This window comes from Talpa occidentalis, unplaced genomic scaffold, assembly GCF_014898055.3.
Source record: "Talpa occidentalis isolate TD23 unplaced genomic scaffold, MPIMG_talOcc4v2.1 talOcc4.6, whole genome shotgun sequence".
Lineage (NCBI taxonomy): Eukaryota > Metazoa > Chordata > Mammalia > Eulipotyphla > Talpidae > Talpa > Talpa occidentalis.
In genome coordinates this window covers 80,584,663-80,602,439 of record NW_023604972.1, presented here as the reverse complement: position 1 = coordinate 80,602,439, position 17,777 = coordinate 80,584,663, and the positions used below count along the sequence as shown (strand labels likewise).

Below are 17,777 nucleotides of genomic sequence, written 5' to 3'. Positions count from 1 at the left end.
AAAGACCTATCAGACATTCATTCTCTCTGTCTCTGTGTTTATATATGTCCTGTCTCTCTGTCTCTCTCTCTCTCTCTCACACACACACACAGAAGCACACACATCATTCTGATGCCACCTCAGTTTTCTCCTGTATGAGAATAAAAGCTTGAATCCTTTGTCATATACTATCAGCATAATCCAGGACAAGTTACTTAACCATGTTTTGCTTCAGTTTCCTTATCAATAATATGGAGACCAATAGTAGAATAATATTATCTACCTCATAGGACAGGTGTGAGGATGAAATGAGAAAAGATGTAGACAACTAACTGGAATATGTAGTGAGCTCTCAATAAATGTTACCTATAACAAGGTGAGAAAATTGAGGCCTAGGGAAATCATGACTTGTTCAGGTTTACTAAAGTAGCTCATAGCTAATGAAGATTACAATTCATATAATGATTCCCAACTCAGTAGTCTTTCGTTTACACTAAACTGTCTTATCAGTTGTCAGTTAATGATATACTTTCTGTGTTACAATTTTTTGTATGTGTGCCCAGTCTTCTGAAGTAAATGATAAGTGAAAGGATGGGTTAGTGACGTCCTCCATCCAGCACAGGCTCTGCTGGAAAGTTATTGCTATTGAGGGCTCAGAATTCAGCCTGAAATTATTTTATTCATCTTATTCCCCATTCCTTCTTCAGTAGTTCAGTATATAAGAAGAGCTACCCATTATAATTCTCTGCACAAAGTTAGAATTGTGTAGTGCACAACAGCCAACTCCTTTCTCTGTAACTGCCTAAAGAAGAACATGCAATTTCCAACCAGATTTCTGCAATGTGAAGAAAACAATGTAATTTATCTATGCTTTGGTTTCTCCAGATATAGAATTTTGTATATGGCATTCCTCAATCATGAAAGAATTTCATTATAATTTAGCTTATTGTTATGTAAATGCAGACATAACCCAGGCTACAATAATATCCCAAGATAACAAGTGCCCATGGAGAAAACCTGGTAGAACATCTCAAGAGTGGGAATTTATTTTAACTTTGGATAACAACTTTTATGTAAAGGAGCTTCACTGACAATGCATTTATGGCATTAATAACTACATTCATTAGTACACTGATATTTGAGGCATATTTTATAAGTCTCTATTAGAGTGTATTATAAATTACCACCTTGATTGCCTTTGGAGTTATTCTTAATAGTCAACCATATCCTTAAAAACATGTTGCCTAAATGAACTTCCTTTCAAAAATATGCCTTTGAAAAATTTAAATTCATCTTTATCAGTATCTGTATTTCACATTTCAAGAACTTACACGCCTTCTCAGCTAGTGGCCATATCCTGAAATTTTTTGTTTCTTCCTGATGCCTATAATGTAGTTAATACCCATATAAGGGAGCAGATAGTTACTCTGACTTAACAGACCAGTTTGTCCTTCTGTAGACCTACAACCCTATATCTGACCCCCAAGAACTCCTCTCTCTTATGCCCGGACCTGCTATTCTTGAGTTGCATAACCAAGGACTCCTCTGTTTTTTAATGTTGTTTGGGTTAGGTTAAGAGAGAAGGAACACACTTCTTGCAGAGCCTTGTCTTCCAAGGAATACCAGGAAGCTACTCAAAAGACTGCAGAGTGCTCTCCCTAGGAAAGTACTGGCACCACAGCAACTTTGTCAGAAAGTTTTCTTTTGAGAAGGGAATTTTAAGAAGTCTTGAGAATAGCCAGATAGAATAACGTAAAGACCAGTTTTGAAGTTTCTGCCATGTGACAGTCCTCTAGGAATTCTTTGTTCTCAGCTTCATCTCATTAGCCACAAATAGTCTACTAAGTCTTGTCAGGACTCTGTCATTTTGTTTTAGGGTTAAAACTTTTCTGTTGGAAAACTGGGGCAAACTCAGTTATGTCAACAGCCATATAAAAAAGCATTCAAGGAAAGTTATTGCATTATAAATGTGTAGAACATAATAATTTGAAGAGAAGAGACATCTTTTTTCATTTATTTAAATATTTTATTTATATATTTCTTACATCTTTTTTCATCTTTGCACAATGTATGCATTTTCATTTTAGTTATATTCCCCATACAATTGCACCTCCCCCCTTATTTTGACTCTAGTCCTTCCTTTCCCAGTCGCTCCCTCCCCCCACCCAGTGTGTCTCTGGTTTATAGTTGCTTGTTGATTTTGATTTTTACTTTGTATTGATTAGTCTTTTTCCTGGTCTCTTATTTAGGTTTTCTAAATTCCTGCTATGAGTGAGACCATCCGCTATTTTTCTTTTTCTTTCTGACTTATTTCGAAGAGACATCTTGATGAGTCAGAATGTCTATCAGAATGTCACATACAACTAAAAAGAGTACACATTGCAGCAATGGACCCATTAGCATAACTATCAGAACTCATGAAGTTAAATGAGAACTGCTAGCATGTATGTAGCAAATTCCCAAGTAAAAAGTGCCTTCCATGAGTTATTGTTCGCCTTAGGTGATTTAGGACAAGTGAGGGCCTGGGTCTAACAATACACTGGGCAAAATCAGCCCATCAGTGGTGTGTCCTGGTAAATGCTACTGACTCCACAACTAGATGAAAATGGCTTCCATGTTTGAATAATTTTCAAATAAAAATTAGGGAATACATTGTGTCCTTCTCTATGTATGGCTTGCTAGAGATGCAGGATATTTCAGAAAGTCTTTTGGCCCAACACTTTGACTTGTGAAAGACTCATCATGACTTATGAATGATTAACTTTTTTCTTATTCCATGTTCACCTTAAGGCACAGTGGATTAAATTCCTTCAGCTATTTGGTGGCAAGAAGCTAATGACCAATAGAGCTATAATAATTGCTTAACTTGAGAAGCTGTGGGGTGTGAGTTTTAACTCCAATTCTCTCATATATTCTGTGTGATCTTTAATAGTTTGCTCACTCACCACTCTTCTAGTGTCATTGTCAGTGACTTGAGGCAAATGGAAATGGTAGCCGATCTGAGTCCCAGCACCTGAAAGGCAGGCGTGACAGAGATAAACAAATTGACCAAAATGCACATTATTAACCAGAGTGATGCTTATGTCCACTCTCAGATAATCTGCAGAGTGGCAGTAGCTCATACATAGGTAGGTATGCCCAAGAAACCATGCATTAATAGTTCTTAGATTTTCCTCCTCTTTTTCACTTCAAAAAGAGAAGGGGCTGTTTGTGAGGCCATCAAGCTCATATTTGAATTTGGCAGTAATTAGGTGGTCCACCTGCTGCTCCTTGCTGAGTGCTTTGGGCTGCTGGAGCTATGCAACTTCCTGCAGAGAATTCAATGCCCTTGGCAATCCAGCCTTGGGTTGTCCCTTTAAATGGGAATGGGTAGTTATCTTCCATAAAGAAACTGAAGAATCAGACTGTCTAGAGCCTTGACATTATTGATTACAGCGCTCCTAATGTCACTTAGTTGTCTTTTCTCCTCATCACTTCGTTGGCATCACATTTTGGGACATGGCTCCCACATCTAGGTCACTGTCCTTACACGTGGTATGCTGCATGCACCTGTGTTGGGTGCTTGAGCTTTGAATACAATTACTTTTTGATGAATTGTCCCCTTGATCATCATATTGTGCCCGTCTTTGTCACTAATCACCTTTTTGGATGAAGGCTGTTTTATCAGATATGCGAATAGTGTTTCTTGCTTTTTTTCTCTATGTTGTTGGATTGAAATACCTGCCTTTCACTTTAAGTCCATGTTTCTCTTTAGATCCAATGTGAGACTCTTGTATGCATAATACAGAAGGGTCATCTTTTTTATCCAATCTGCCATTCTGTGTCTTTTGAATGGTGACTTCAGGTCATTCACACTTAGGGTGGTTATTCACATGTGAGACTATTTACTTCCATTCTATCTTTTTGCTGATGATCCCATTTCTTCCTTTCTTTTTCTAAGTATCTTGTTGGTCCAGATTTTTGTTTTGTGGTCACAAAACACTGAACTTTTTTTTTAAGATTATTTTTTATTTATTTATGCATACAAGAACTGGTATACAGGCCAGATGTGCAGGGGTGAGAGGATTCACCAGAGACAGAGTGGGGAGCAGAACAGGCGGAATGACCAAAGTACACTGCTGAGGGGAGCAGTGGGCGAGTCAGGAGAGGTCTGCTGCACCAGGTGGGTCACCTCCCTGGCTGGGGATCGAACTCATGCTGCAGTGACTGCGGATAGCTTCATAGGCTGCATCTTGACCCCTTGTGTCACCAGGGAGACCCCTGCACTGAACTTTTATAGGTAGAATAGACTTTTTTGTGTCGGTGTTTCATCATCTTTTAACTCTGGATTCTGTCTTTTTCATTTGTGGATCATAAATAGGCAGTGAAAGCAAGCTGACAAAAGACAAAAAAATAACTGTTGGATTCTGTGATAAATCTAGTGGTTACCAGAGAGGAGGCAGGGGAGCCAGGAGGAAATGGGGGAGTGACAGGACATTGGCACTGGAGCTTTGATGGAGGGTGAGTGAAAGCTTGTGCAGATGTTGAGGTGTGAGGTATGATGAATCAATAAAATTTGAGTAAAAAATTAAAAAAGAAAGGAGAAGGGAAGTAACAATTCCGTAAAGAGATATTAAAGTGGGAAAAGAAACAGGAAAGCTTAATTTTAGCTGAATATAAATTGTTCATATCTTTGTCTCAGTCACTGTCCAGAAATGAAGTACCCTAAATTAAAGGATCCCAGATTTTTATTGGATCCTGCCTCTCATAAGCTTAACGTCTATGGAAAATAGCACAATCTCTATAAACAGTGCTTTAAGCTCTGTAATAAGAGGCTAGGCTGTGATCCAATGTATTTTCAATATTTTCTTTTTTTTTTCTTTTTTCTTTTTTTCTTTTTTTATTTTTTATAGAGGCATGTTTTATTTATTTATTTATTTGTTTGTTTTGCTTGTTTATACATGCACTGGGTACAGTCAGAAGCGCGGGAGGGTGAGAGAACTCACCAGAGCGAGGAGCAGAGCAGGCAGAAGCGAAGCACACCGCTGAGGGGAGCAGCGGGCGGCAGGAGAGGTCTGCGCCATGTGGGACCCTCCTCCGGTGGCCGGGGAGCAGCCGGGGATCGAACCGGCGCCGCAGAGGCCGCGGGCAGCTTCGCAACCCAGTGCTCAACCGCTGCGCCACCGGGGAGGCCCTATTTTCAATATTTTCATGGTAGATTTTTAGTGATTTTTTAAATGAAAAAGCACTTGATTCTAATGTTGTTATTTCATCTTTTAATGTTTTAGTCAATAGTAAGTGATATTCTCTTCTAATATACTCCTCTCAAAGTGGTAGACGAATTTGTGGCAAATTGCCATTTCAGCCATTTATTCTGCTCTAGCAATGCCGCAATGAATATGTAGAGATGAGAAAAAAATTAACTACTTCTATACTTTCAAAAGACAACACAGAAAACCCTGGCAAGTTAATAATAGTGAACCCGTATTGCTTTTCAATAGATTGATATATTTGATAGCATTCCCCAAAAAACTTGTACTTTAACATTTTAATACAGCAGAGTGCATATCTTATATAAAAAAATAAATAACCTTATAATCCAGGGCTGTATTTACTCTCATGTAGTCTATATTCTTTGTGAGATTTTGGGTCAAATTTATTTGGACTCAAATCCTAGAAAAGAAAGTTAAGGTGGAGGTAAGGAGGGAGAGAGAGGGTAGGAAAATAAAAAGAGAGATGGCTAGTAAGATAGGTAGAAAGAAGAAAGGAGGGAGGAAGAAGAAATACCTCAAGTTCTCAGTTTATCTTACTAGTGTCTCTATTGCTGATAAGGAGGAAACTGTAAGTTGATCAAACAGGAAATATGCCTAGATGTAATCCTAATGGAAGAATTTCCTGAGATTCAGAAGTCCTGAAAACTGGAAAATGTAGAGAGGGAGTTTATGAAATCTACCCAAAGAGTAGATTTCTGAGATTAAAATAGCTCAGAAAACAGAAAAATGGACACATTACCCTTTCTAATCTACACTTTTTTCCACTGCATTAAGTTAACAGTTCTCTAGTCTCCCCTGAGGCCAGTCAGATTCCTTAGGAGGAAGGCAACTGTTCCCTGGACACTTTTAGGCTCTGTCTGGGGCGTGTCCCATGGGTGCAGGTTTTAAAAGTTTTCTTCCCCAGATTTGTCAGTGTATTAATGTGTTACCTGGTTCCAAGTGGCTTCCCTCCCTGCGTTTCTTCATTTGTCTTTCATCTTCTTACTTTCCTTTGCCACAATAGTCTCTGGGGTACAAGTAAGTGCTGCTTCTAGCTCCTCTTAACTATGCATCTATTACTGCTGCATAATTAAGACCTTTGACTATTTGCTTAGAATTTTGCAGCATCATTCCTTAGGGGTAAGTGGCAATCAAAATACCTAGAGAGTGTTGGCGTTCAGAGCCAGACTCAACAGAGTTCAATTTCATTTGGGTTGATCCATTTTCTTTATGTTTTCTGCACACCGAGCCAGCTGTGCCCCTCAGATAGAACAGGACTCTTGGAGTGATTGCTGGGACTGCAGAACATTTCAAGCATGGGAAGGTTGGACATGGTGGATTCCTAAGACAGGTGGGTCCCAAAGAGGAAGTGATGGTTGCCTTATGGCAGAGTCCAAGTTATCGACAAATAAGACTAAGAGGATTAGAGCCTGGGCTGCAGTGAAAACCCTTCTCTGCATACGCTGTACTCAGTCTTAACAATAAACTACTATCATAGTTCGGAAGAGAAAATGTGGGTTAGTAAGAGTAGAGTTTCCATAAGGCAGGTAGGAGATGCCTGTGACATATCCCTGGTCAGGTGTCTGTTGTCAGTGCAGTTGCTGTTGTTGACAGTACACCAAAGGAGTAAGAGTTCCCCTAGCTGCTCCATCAAGAGTAAATAGGTTAAAGAGGATCTAGACCCCATTAGTCATTGACTTCCTAACAGGGGGCAACTCACTTACCCTCTGAGATTTTGTCAGAAAGGATAGTAATTTTTATCCACAGAAAATTACACCTTTCTCCTCTGTACCTTCAACTTTTTCCTCTCAACTAGATACTTCCTGTGAAACTCCAAACATATTCTAGTATCACCTGTGTCTAGAACAAACAAACAAAAAAACCTAAAAATCTCACTGCCACGTCTCTGTTGACAGGATTCCTCTGGACATTTTGGACTGGCAAGTCATTATTGTGGGCTATTCTCTAACATCTGAGAATGTTGAGTGGCATCTGAGAGAGAGCACCCTCAGACCTCAGTTGTGACAACCATAAAAAGTGTCTTCTGACTACCAAATGTCCCATGGGGGGAGCAAAATCTCCCTCAGTTGAGGAATGATGTCATGTCTCCTTTTCTCATCCAAAGCTCATTTTCCCACAGTTTTGCCAGTTCTTAATAACTCTATTTCCTCTCTTTCTTAGCACTCCTGAATCCATTCTACTCTGACTCTCATTCCAGTTTCACTAATAAAATGGTTCTTAACACATGAACAACATCAATGCCTCTTACTTGTTCTCTCAGCTGAATTCAGGGCTCTCAGCGTCCCTGATATGTGCTCTTCTCGTGGCCTTTTTAACACTACCATCTCCTGGCCCAGTCTCTGCTGGGACACCAGAAATTGCTGGGGACTTTCTGTTCGCTCCTGGATACTAGCCCAGAATCATTTAAATGGTGGTAAAAGGGTTCCCCGATATCAAGAGAGGGAAAGTCTCACAGAGAAAGCACTTTTTGAACTTCTGCTTATGTCACATCTCCTGGAAATCTCCTGACCAATGCTAAGAGGTCCCCCAGTGAAACTGGTAAATTAAAAAAAAAAAAAAATCTCTGGAAATGGTCTTAAGGACAAACAGCAAATGAAGAAACATCTATCCAACACCATCTGCAAAATTCAGTGAGAAAGATAAAACTCCGGTATTTAAACTTACACTGTTCTCTCCCTCCTTTCCCAGCGCAGTGAGGTGGGTTCTTAATTCCAGACAGCTCTTGGCTGAGAGCTTGGGGCTCCCTGTATCCTCAGCTCCCAGCTGAAAGGCTTTCTTCCTGGGAGGAGCAGGACTTGTGTTTCTCTTCCTTCTTCTTGTCTTCGGTTACATGTTACTAAGGCTAAGCCTTGGGTGAATGCAGCTGAGATGTAGGGACCCCTCTTTTCCATCCTGTCCCCCACTGAGAAACGGTGACTCTCCCTTAGGCAGAGCATGATAGAATATTGAGGTTCCCATCACTCTTTTTTTTTGTGGGACCCTCGCCGGCAGCTGGGGAACAAACCAGCGCTGCAAAGTCTGTAGGCAGCCTCGCAGCCCAGCGCTCAACCGCTGCACCACCAGGGGAGGCCCCCCATCACTCTTGTTTGGCTCCTGAGGTGGTGGTTACACTCCAAGGCTCCCCACCCCACACCCACCTCAGTTCCTGGAGTGGGATTGTTAATCATTCAGAGAGCATCTCACCATAGTCCCCCTTCCATCTCCAGAGCCCAGGTTTAGAGGTTTTGCCTGAGGTGAGAAGCAGTTCACAAAACAAATAATTCTTACTCTCTTCATAGAGTTTGCAAACTACTTTATTTACTATAGAGTGATGGTGATGGAGGAAGCTATGTTGAAAGACAATTGGGGAGAGGCAAGGTATAGGCTAAATTATACATGTGTTTTCAGGAGAAAACCATGAAAAGGATTGTTGGAAGAAGCCCTGCTGGTTGCACCACTGACCTTAGAAATTTTTCCTTCAAAGGAGCAACAAGTTGACTACACTGCTTTGTAGAACAATTCATGTCCAACGCTCTCTTCATCAGCCCTCTTGTTTCAGCTGTCTTCATCTCTCATCTATACCACTGCAAAATCCTCCTAACTGGTTCCACCTTAGGAAGTCACCTAATTTGTAATCCAATGTCTACATTGTAGCAGAAATATCCTTTGAAATCCAAATCTAATCATTTTGTATTCCACCCCCACCCCCAATCTTTTCATGAGAAAGAAACCTGTAGCAAGAATCCTGTGATGTTTGCTTTAGTACTGACAATCTGTAAGTCTCACTTCCTGCTTCTGTTACTTCTTGAAGCACCATGACAAAGCTTAGCATTCCTCCCCTTCCTTTCCATCCCCCGCCCCAAGCAAACAGTTTCTGTCAAATTTTATGCTAGACAGGTGCTACTAGGGGAACTTCTCCTTCATAAAATGCATGTTCACTCTGCTCTCTTTCTGTTCTGGGCCTCCTTCCAGAAGGCCCCTTGACCCGGGACTTCTCACCAGCATGAGCAATACATCTTTTTTTGATCATACCAAAGTATTGGTGCCCTGAGTTCTGACAATGGAATTTAACCTTGGGAGGGAATGTCCTCATGTCGTGATGAGGTTACAATGATACCCTCTTCCTACCATCTTTAAATTCTATGACTTCCATTCCATTTTTTTTTTAAGATTTATTTATTTATTTATGCAAGCACTGAGTACAGTCAGAAGCATGGGAGGGTGAGAGAATCACCAGAACCAGAGCGGGGAACAGAACAGGCAGACTGACGAAATACACTGCAGAGGGGAGCAGCAGGAATGAGCGCAGAGAGATCTGCGCGCCATGTGGGACCCTTGCCAGTGGCCGGGGATCGAACTGGCGCTGCAGAGGCTGTGGGCAGCATCGCAGCGCAGCGCTTAACCGCTGCGCCACCAGGGGATGCCCTCCATTCCATTTCTTTTATGTTGGTCTGCAATCATTAGCTTGGCGTACAAAGTTCTGTATTGTCAGTTCCCGTCTCACTGATTTCTTTGCTTACTTTATGTTAGTCACTGCCTAACTTCAAATTGGCCTGTTACACCACTGCTTAGAATGCTATTCTCTTTCCTTACTCAGGTCTGTCTTTGCCTAGTTTGCCCTTAATTGGGCTGCATAAATCATCTCTAGAATATGACTTTCAGCTCAAGGCTTTCTCAGAAAAGCCTTTCCTGTTGCCTCACTACAATCCTCCCTACTAGGTCACATGTATTTTTCTTCATAGCACTGATTTTGGTTTAAACTTTATATTTGTCCATGTAATTGTTGTGCATGTATTTGCTCCACTAGGTCATGATCATATGAATTCAGTGACTGCATATGTTTTGTTCATCATTGTATCCTTTAGTGCCTGGGACATTGACTTGCTATAGGAGATGTTCTGATAAATATTTGTTGAGTTTGGAATAATGAAGAGTATTAGCAGCATGATATATAATATGAAGTCAGAAAGTAGTTATTTACTACTGTAGTAAATAAGCTAGGTTGTCTGTAAAAACACCCCTTACCCCCATGTTTTATGTCCACCACCATCATGCTCACATACAAAGCCAACCTCAGAGACTTACAACAACAAAGGTTTATTTCTTCTTTATGCTTTACACTATTGTAATTTAGCAGGGAATTCTGTTCCATCTTATCTTTATTCTGGGCCCCAGGCTAATGCAGTTTACCAATGAGAACACTATCTCAGTGGCAAGAGGAAGAGATACAAGAATGATTTCACACTGGTAGTCAAGTAACCTAGCAAGTGAGTGACATACTTTATGTTCATATACAATCGTAACCAGAACTAGTCCATTGGCCCTGCCTATTTTGTAAAAGGGGCAGGGAAATGTTATCCTTTCATGAATAGTGAAGAAAGAAAAAAATATGTGTGAGATCATAAGTAGTCTCCCCATACCCATAGTAGTAAAGAACTGTGTGTGACTAAAATTCAAATTGAATTTAAAAGAATGGTAAAAAAAAAATCATGAGGACATAATCATTGAACTGGCCTAAAGGCTGAATCTTAGGTAGTCTGGGTGAGGATGCATTGCCAATAGAGCAAATGGGTGGCATGGGGGACAGGATTGGAGTGACAGATCTGGCCATTAGCATACCCATGAGCCTTTTTTCGCTGTTTTTGCTCATAATGGAGACATTTTCTCAGAATAAGGATTATGGCTTTGCTTCAGATGTATCAGTCTTCTTGATTCATTTGTACTTTCTTCATTTCAAAAATTCCAGGTTATCAATTCCTTTTCTGCCAGACTCCTTTTGGTTGGTACAGTAGTCCAGCAAGAGCTGGACATGAATTAATCTTTTTCAGCCCAGTATTATCCATGAACAGATAAACACCAATTCCCCCTGCCAGCTTGTGAGTTAAGTGTCTTTAATCTCACCTTTAATTGGTACTTCTAGGGACTTTTGAGTGGAGAGACCCTTAGCAATAATACAAAGTGAAGGGCAGTGTAGAATAATAGGTTTAGTGAAAACTTGAATGCAATTGAAAGATGTCATTCAAGGAATCTAGAAAACTTAAATTAGGGACCAGGAAAATGAATAAGAAAGTGAAAATCAAAATCAACACAAAACTATGAACCAGAGATACTCTATGGGGGTTGGGGCGTGGGGAGGGGAGGGATTGGGGTCAAAATAAGGGGGTTGCAATTGTATGGGGAATATAAAAATAAAATTTATTAAAAAAAAATTCAAGCAATAAATAAATAAATATTTCTTTAAAAAAAAAAAAAAAGATGTCATTCAATAAATCTGTCCCTAGAAGCTACCAGCACTCAGTCAATACAATTCAACCTATTTTCTACCATTTCTGTTATTTATACTGGTTTTGAAAAAGGAGAAGAAAAGTAGTACTTATAGTTCCAATAACAGGAACATATTTGGGGGGATTATATTTGAATAAAGTTATTTTTATGTAAAAATAATAATAAAATATTGACTATAGAGCAGCCTGTAGTGTAGAGGGTTGTCATACTTCATATGTCCTCTTTTTATTGATACTTAGAGGAAGCATAGTACATTGCCTAAGTGGATTCTGTGGAGCCACATGAACATAACCCAAGAAAGTAGCCTTCTACAAGCCAGGAAAAGAACACTCATCAGATCCCAACCATGCTGGCTTCCTGATTTCAGACTTCTGCATCCAGAATGGTGAAAAATGAATTTTGTTGTTTAAACCATACATTCAATGCTATTTTGTTACAGCAACCTGAGCTGACTAATACCCTCACCTACAGAAAAGGGATCGATAGGCAGTGCCTTTCACATGATGTGTTTGTTAAGATTGAATGTATTAATATGTACTGAGCTATTAAAATGATACTTGGCATATAGTAGGCACTTAATAGATGTTAGCTGATATTATTTTTCTCCACCTTAGTCCCTCATTTGATCATATCAAACTTCAATTCTGACAGATCTGGGTTATACTCTCAACTCTGCTTCTTATAAACTGTATTCAAGTTACTAACCTCTCTGAGCCTCAGTCTCCATATCTCTAAATAGGGTACTAGTGGTGCTGGCTGCCTTTTTAGGTTTCCTGAATATTACAGGAGATGTGCATATAAGTGTATCTGCACACAGCAAGCATTCCGCATGGGCTGTTTACAGTTATCATTAAGGTTTTGCTGAGCTTTCTCTTTTGCATTATTTAAATAAGAAATTGCCCTCTCTGGAAAACCTTGAACTAGTTGGAAGAGTAAATAATAGCAGTTTCTCCTCAAACTTGGATCTCTAAAAATATCCTTCCCAAGATATTCTTATTTTGTCATTGCAAGTTATTAGGCTAGTATATTTTGCTTTTGTTAAACATATAGCCCCTGAGGTCCCTCTCTTCATCATAATGTCAGTGTTACATTACAGATTCTGAAGAACATGCCCCTTAAGCTCTTTTTATTTAAAATTACAGGGATTACTCTCTTGCAATGAAGCTGACTACTGAAGAGTGAGATTTTCTTCCAACTATTGAGTGACAGACTTGAGAACTGAAAACTACTCTGACAACCTGGTTATTATCTTACAATGTAAAGAGAGGAATCCTTACATATGTTGGTAAACCTAGTTTAGTGGTCATGTCTATCCTTAAGCTGATACATAGGAAAAATAGGATGGTGCATAGTACTGTTTCTCAAACTTTAGTGCATGACTTGCCTGAGGAGCATTAACCTGTTAAAATGCAGGTTCTGATTTGGGCAATTCTAGGATGGAACCTTGAATTCTGCATTTCTAATAATCTCCTAAATGAGTGTGAAACTGCTGGTCCTCAGATCACTCTCCGAGTAGCAAGAATGTAGATAAATTTATAAATTGTGATTTCAAAAATGTTTTGCTATTTTTATTTTGTTTCTGTATCCATTTTTGTATTTACTCAAATTTACTCTGAATGCAAGATTTTTTTTCATTTTATTTTTTTTTACATCATTTTTCATTTTTGCACAATGTATGCATTTTCATCTTGGTTATAGTCCCCATACAATTCCCACCCCCCTTGTTTTGATCCTACTCCCTTCCCCCCACCCCCTAGTGTGTCTCTGGTTTATAGTTGTTTGTTGATTTTGATTTTTACTTTATTAGAATTAGTCTTTTTCCTGGTCCCTTATTTAGGTTTTCCAAATTCCTGCTATGAGTGAGTCCATCCAGTATTTTTCTTTCACTTTTTGGCTTATTTCGTTGAGCATGATCCCTTCTAGCTCCATCCATGTTGTTGCGTATTGCATGAGTTTATCTTTTTGATTGCTGAGTAATATTCCATTGTGTATATGTATCACATCTTCTTGATCCAGTCATCTATTTTTGGGTATTTGGGTTGTTTCAAAATCTTAGCTATTATAAACAGTGCTGCTATAAACATAGGGGTGCGGTGCCCTTTGGAATTAATGTTTCTGTGTCCTTTGGGTAAATAACCTAGGAGTGGAATTGCTGGAGCATATGGAAGCTCCATCTTTAGCAGATTGAGGAATCTCCACACAGCTTTCCATAGTGGTTGGACCAGTTTGCACTCCCACCAGCAGTGCAGGAGAGTTCCTTTTTCTCCACAGCCTCGCCAACATTTGTTGTTGCTAGATTTTTTAGTATGTGCCATTGTCACTGGTGTAAGATGGTATCTCATTATAGTTTTGATTTGTATTTCCCTGATTACAAGTGATGCTGAACATTTTTTCACATGCTGTTGGCCATTCAAATGCAAGATTTTTTTTTAAATCCTGTTAAATAGGTAAAATTATTTCCCACTTATTTTTGTATGTGTCTCTTTATTTTCCAGTATATGGAAATAAAGGTAGGGGCATCTGTATATTTTAAGCTAGTTATTCGTCAAAATATGGGGGAAAAGACCCAGCATTCCAATCTTTAATGTACTATCTATGAGATTTGTGACTTTGGGCAAGTGTTTTTTCTCTGGAGGATCCTCAGTTTCTTGACCTATACAATAAGTATATCTATGATGGGGCCTCCCTCATGACACAAGGGTTTTGAGGCAGCACTATGAAGCTGTCCACAGTCACTGTAGCATGACTTCGATCCCCGGCCAGGGAGGTGATCCACAGGCACAGCAGACCTCTCCTGTCTTGCCTGCTGCTCCTTTCAGCAGTGTATTTTGGTCAGTCTGCCTTTTCTGTTCCTCAGTCTGTCTGGTGAATCCTCTCACCCCCCCGCCACACCTCTGGCCTGTACCCCAGTATAGTGTTGTATGCCTAAGTAAATAAATCTTTTTTAAAAAGTATATCTAACTCATATAAATGTGAGATAGATAATTTCTATGAAATCATTTTCAGAGTCATAGTAGGAGCTCTAGTAACAGAAAATGCAATTATTCCATTGAATGGGAAAAGATTACTCCAGTGAGTTTTATTAAAGTTTGATGTGGGTACAATATCAATTGCAGTATCCCAAAAGCTTGTTAATACTGTGATTTTCCCATATCAATATCATCATGTTTACTCTGGAGTCAGTTCCATATATTTCTACCCTTAATTGTGGAGATAGGAAATCATGACTTTAAAACTTTCAGTGTTAACTGTAAAATGACATATTAGTTTAGAGACATATCAGTAATTATGGAAGTTTTATCTCAGATTGTAATGTTTTCCTCTGTTTCAGTGCTAGCAATCAAAACCACTGAATTAATCTGAGCAGGGTCAGGTCTCTGGATCTAAGGAAAATCACTTGAAAAATTTGAGGCATTATGTATACAGTACAAGATGTTCTAGCTACAAATTCTGTGAATCCTATTTAGAGTAATGGTGCAGCGGGGCCAGATACCCACTTCCAAACCTCTGAAACCTGTAAATTTTAGGCAGGCATCCAGAAGTCTGATGCTATACCCAGAAAGAGAAGATTTCATAGTTTCTAGAAAGGTTATCTACACTCTGGTAGTAAGAGATAGGTGGTAGAAATTAGGATGTGGAAATTTCCATCATACTCTGGAATAGCACAAAATTCTTCTGGAGCAAATGCTCACTAAATATTTCTCTGTTCTCTCTAAGTAAAATGTTTTTTTCTACATGTATTAAATTTCTCCCTGTCTTTTAAAGTCTAATGTAGAAGCAACTTTCTACCTATGTCTTTCTAGATTCCCCCCAAGTTGGAATAAATGACTGTTTCTCTCTCTGTAATCCTAGAACATGAAAAAGAAAAGGACTTATCAGAATCTTTGTTACTGATGCTGGTGGGAAGTTCAGTATAGTATAGTGGCTTAAAGATCAAACTTGAAAGTCATATTTCTACTTAGCAGTGTTTTCCCTGGCCATGTTACTTAACCCCTCTGCCTCAGTTTTCTCATCTATAAAATGGGAATGTTAATAGTAGCTACTTGATGATGTTTTGCTAGGGTTATAAATGAGGATGCATGTGAGATTTTTAAGCAGGACCTACCAAATAATAATTTGTTGGTAAATATTAGCACCCATTGTAATTCCTTGTGGCCTCCTGTCATACTAGGTAGAAAACTCACCGAGGGCAGTGACCATAGATTGTTGACATAATCAGTGATTAATAAATTATTGGTTGAGGATCTTCATTTCTACAGAAGACAGCTTTGAATATAAAAATCCTGTTTTCCATTTATATTGCCATTAAATTCATGATTATTGTGCTTTTAATATATTATTTACCCAAATGTGGATGGTTTCTAAAGGTAAAATATCTTCGAAGGGTACAATTTAGAAAATATGGCAGGATCAGAAAAACATGTAAACCACATTATTCAACCTATAGCTATTTTTGTAACTTTGTTTACTTTTCACATAATAAAATAAGGCTAAATATATATTTTTAAAAACATAGAAATGATCATAAGTATAATTTAAATTTTAAGGTTCCATATGTAGCTTTCTTTACACAAACATGTCAATAGGCAAAATGGGAAAGATAAGTAAATATTTTGTGGAATCTTCTCTTCTTGAAAAGTACTGCAAAGATTAGAAATCCTATTTCTCCAAGAATGTTTAATTTGTGAAGGGTAAGATCATTTCATCTCAATGCAATTTTTTTCCCTCTGAAGGCTTTAAAAAATATCTTAAAGATAATAGAAATCTGTCACATTTGTTTTTGTTTTTGTTTTTTGTTTTTTTTAGTACAAGCACTGGGTACAGTCAGAAGTGAGGGAGGGTGAGAGAATTCACCAGAGCCAGAGCAGGGAACAGAACAGGCAGACTGACGAAATACACTGCTGAGGGGAGCAGCGAGCATGGCAGGAGAGGCCTGTCACCCCATGTGGGACCCTCGCTGGGGGCCCGGGGATCGAACCGGCACTGCAGAGGCTGCGGGCAGCTTCACAGCGAGGCGCTCAACTGCTGCGTCACCAGGGAGGCCCTGTCACATTTGTTTTGCCAATCACTGGGATCATGAATGAGGTTTTTTCTTTTAATTGACTTCTCTTGCCTGTAAGCTAAAACTTATCTCTTGCCTGTAAGCTAAAACTTAAAATAAATCAAAGTTTGTTTAGTCATATTTCTGTCATTATTGTTCAAAATTATCATGTCTTTCAATGAATCTAAATACAATTCCTTACTCTCTTCTCGAGTACAGCAACAAATATTCTCTCCTTGAGCAATGATGCGCCTATACTACCTGATTTTCCCCACTTTTCCCAGGAAGGACAGCATTGGAAGAGTTCAGACACCATAATAAGATTGAGTCTACATTAGTTTACTGAGGCTGCCATGCAAATTAACACAATTTGGATGACATAAAACAGTGCAAATCTATTTTCTCACAGTTCTGGAGACCAGAAGTCTGAAATTGTGGTATAAGTGGGACTTGTTCTTTTTGGAGGCGTAGGGGAAATTCCATTTCTTGTCTCACTCCTAGCTTCCAGAGTCTCTAAGCATCCCTTGCTTTGTGGAAGCATAATCCCATTCTCTGTCTCTATCTCCATGTGACCTTTTTTTCTGTTTCTTCCCCTCCTTATAAGTCATCACTGTATTTACTATCCCAGGATGGTATCTCAAACTTCTTAATATAATTACATTTACAAAGATCCTTTTTCCAAATAAGGTTCATTCACATATGCCAGGTGGACATATCTTGTGTGAAGTTAATTTTTAATTGGTTATAGATTCCTTTGGATCCAGACTGACCATATTTTGGTCAGGGAGGTACGAGGCACAAAGGCTATATTTGTATGAAGCAAACACTTTTTCATGACTGTATTTCTTATGCCTTCCAAAGAGAGATAGGTGGAATTTTCTTATTCATTCACTTTGAAGAGAAACGTTTTCCTGCAGAAGGGATGCCCAATCCTTTTGTGGCCTTTTTCATAAGGATTACTTGACTTTTGTTATAACTACAACTAGAGTCAGGTCTACTGACAGTCCATCAATGTCATGTTGCAGAAATTGTCTCCAAATACAGTGAAAATAAATATGTATAAGAGGTAATTCATAGAGTGCATTCTCACATTATTAACCAAATTTCCATGTGCTTACCTAAATATGTTTACATTTTCACATGTGTATTAGGGGAAATAACGTTAAAGGAAGCATTATGTATAACTTTTAGGATTTCTTGGGGGCCGACAGAAAACCAAGTTTGTGTAAAGAAAAGATTTA

The 17,777-nt window shown here is 38.9% G+C and overlaps 1 protein-coding gene across 7 annotated transcripts in view; it reads left to right on the top strand.

The window, feature by feature from the left end:
- LOC119260264 (cAMP-specific 3',5'-cyclic phosphodiesterase 4D-like) overlaps window positions 1-12,883 on the top strand; it is a 445,519-nt gene extending 432,636 nt beyond the window's left edge. For 5 of the 7 annotated variants that reach the window (XM_054687951.1, XM_054687950.1, XM_054687952.1 and 2 more), the window contains 3 exons: window positions 6,464-6,561; window positions 11,735-11,880; window positions 12,638-12,883. In XM_054687951.1, coding sequence (XP_054543926.1) covers window positions 6,464-6,561; window positions 11,735-11,745 — 109 coding nt within the window. In that variant the 3' untranslated portion in view covers window positions 11,746-11,880; window positions 12,638-12,883. The remainder of the gene's footprint in view (window positions 1-6,463; window positions 6,562-11,734; window positions 11,881-12,637) is intronic. The other 2 variants (XR_008549110.1, XM_037529227.2) reach the window with 1 other exon arrangement.
- The last annotated feature ends 4,894 nt before the right edge of the window (window positions 12,884-17,777 follow it).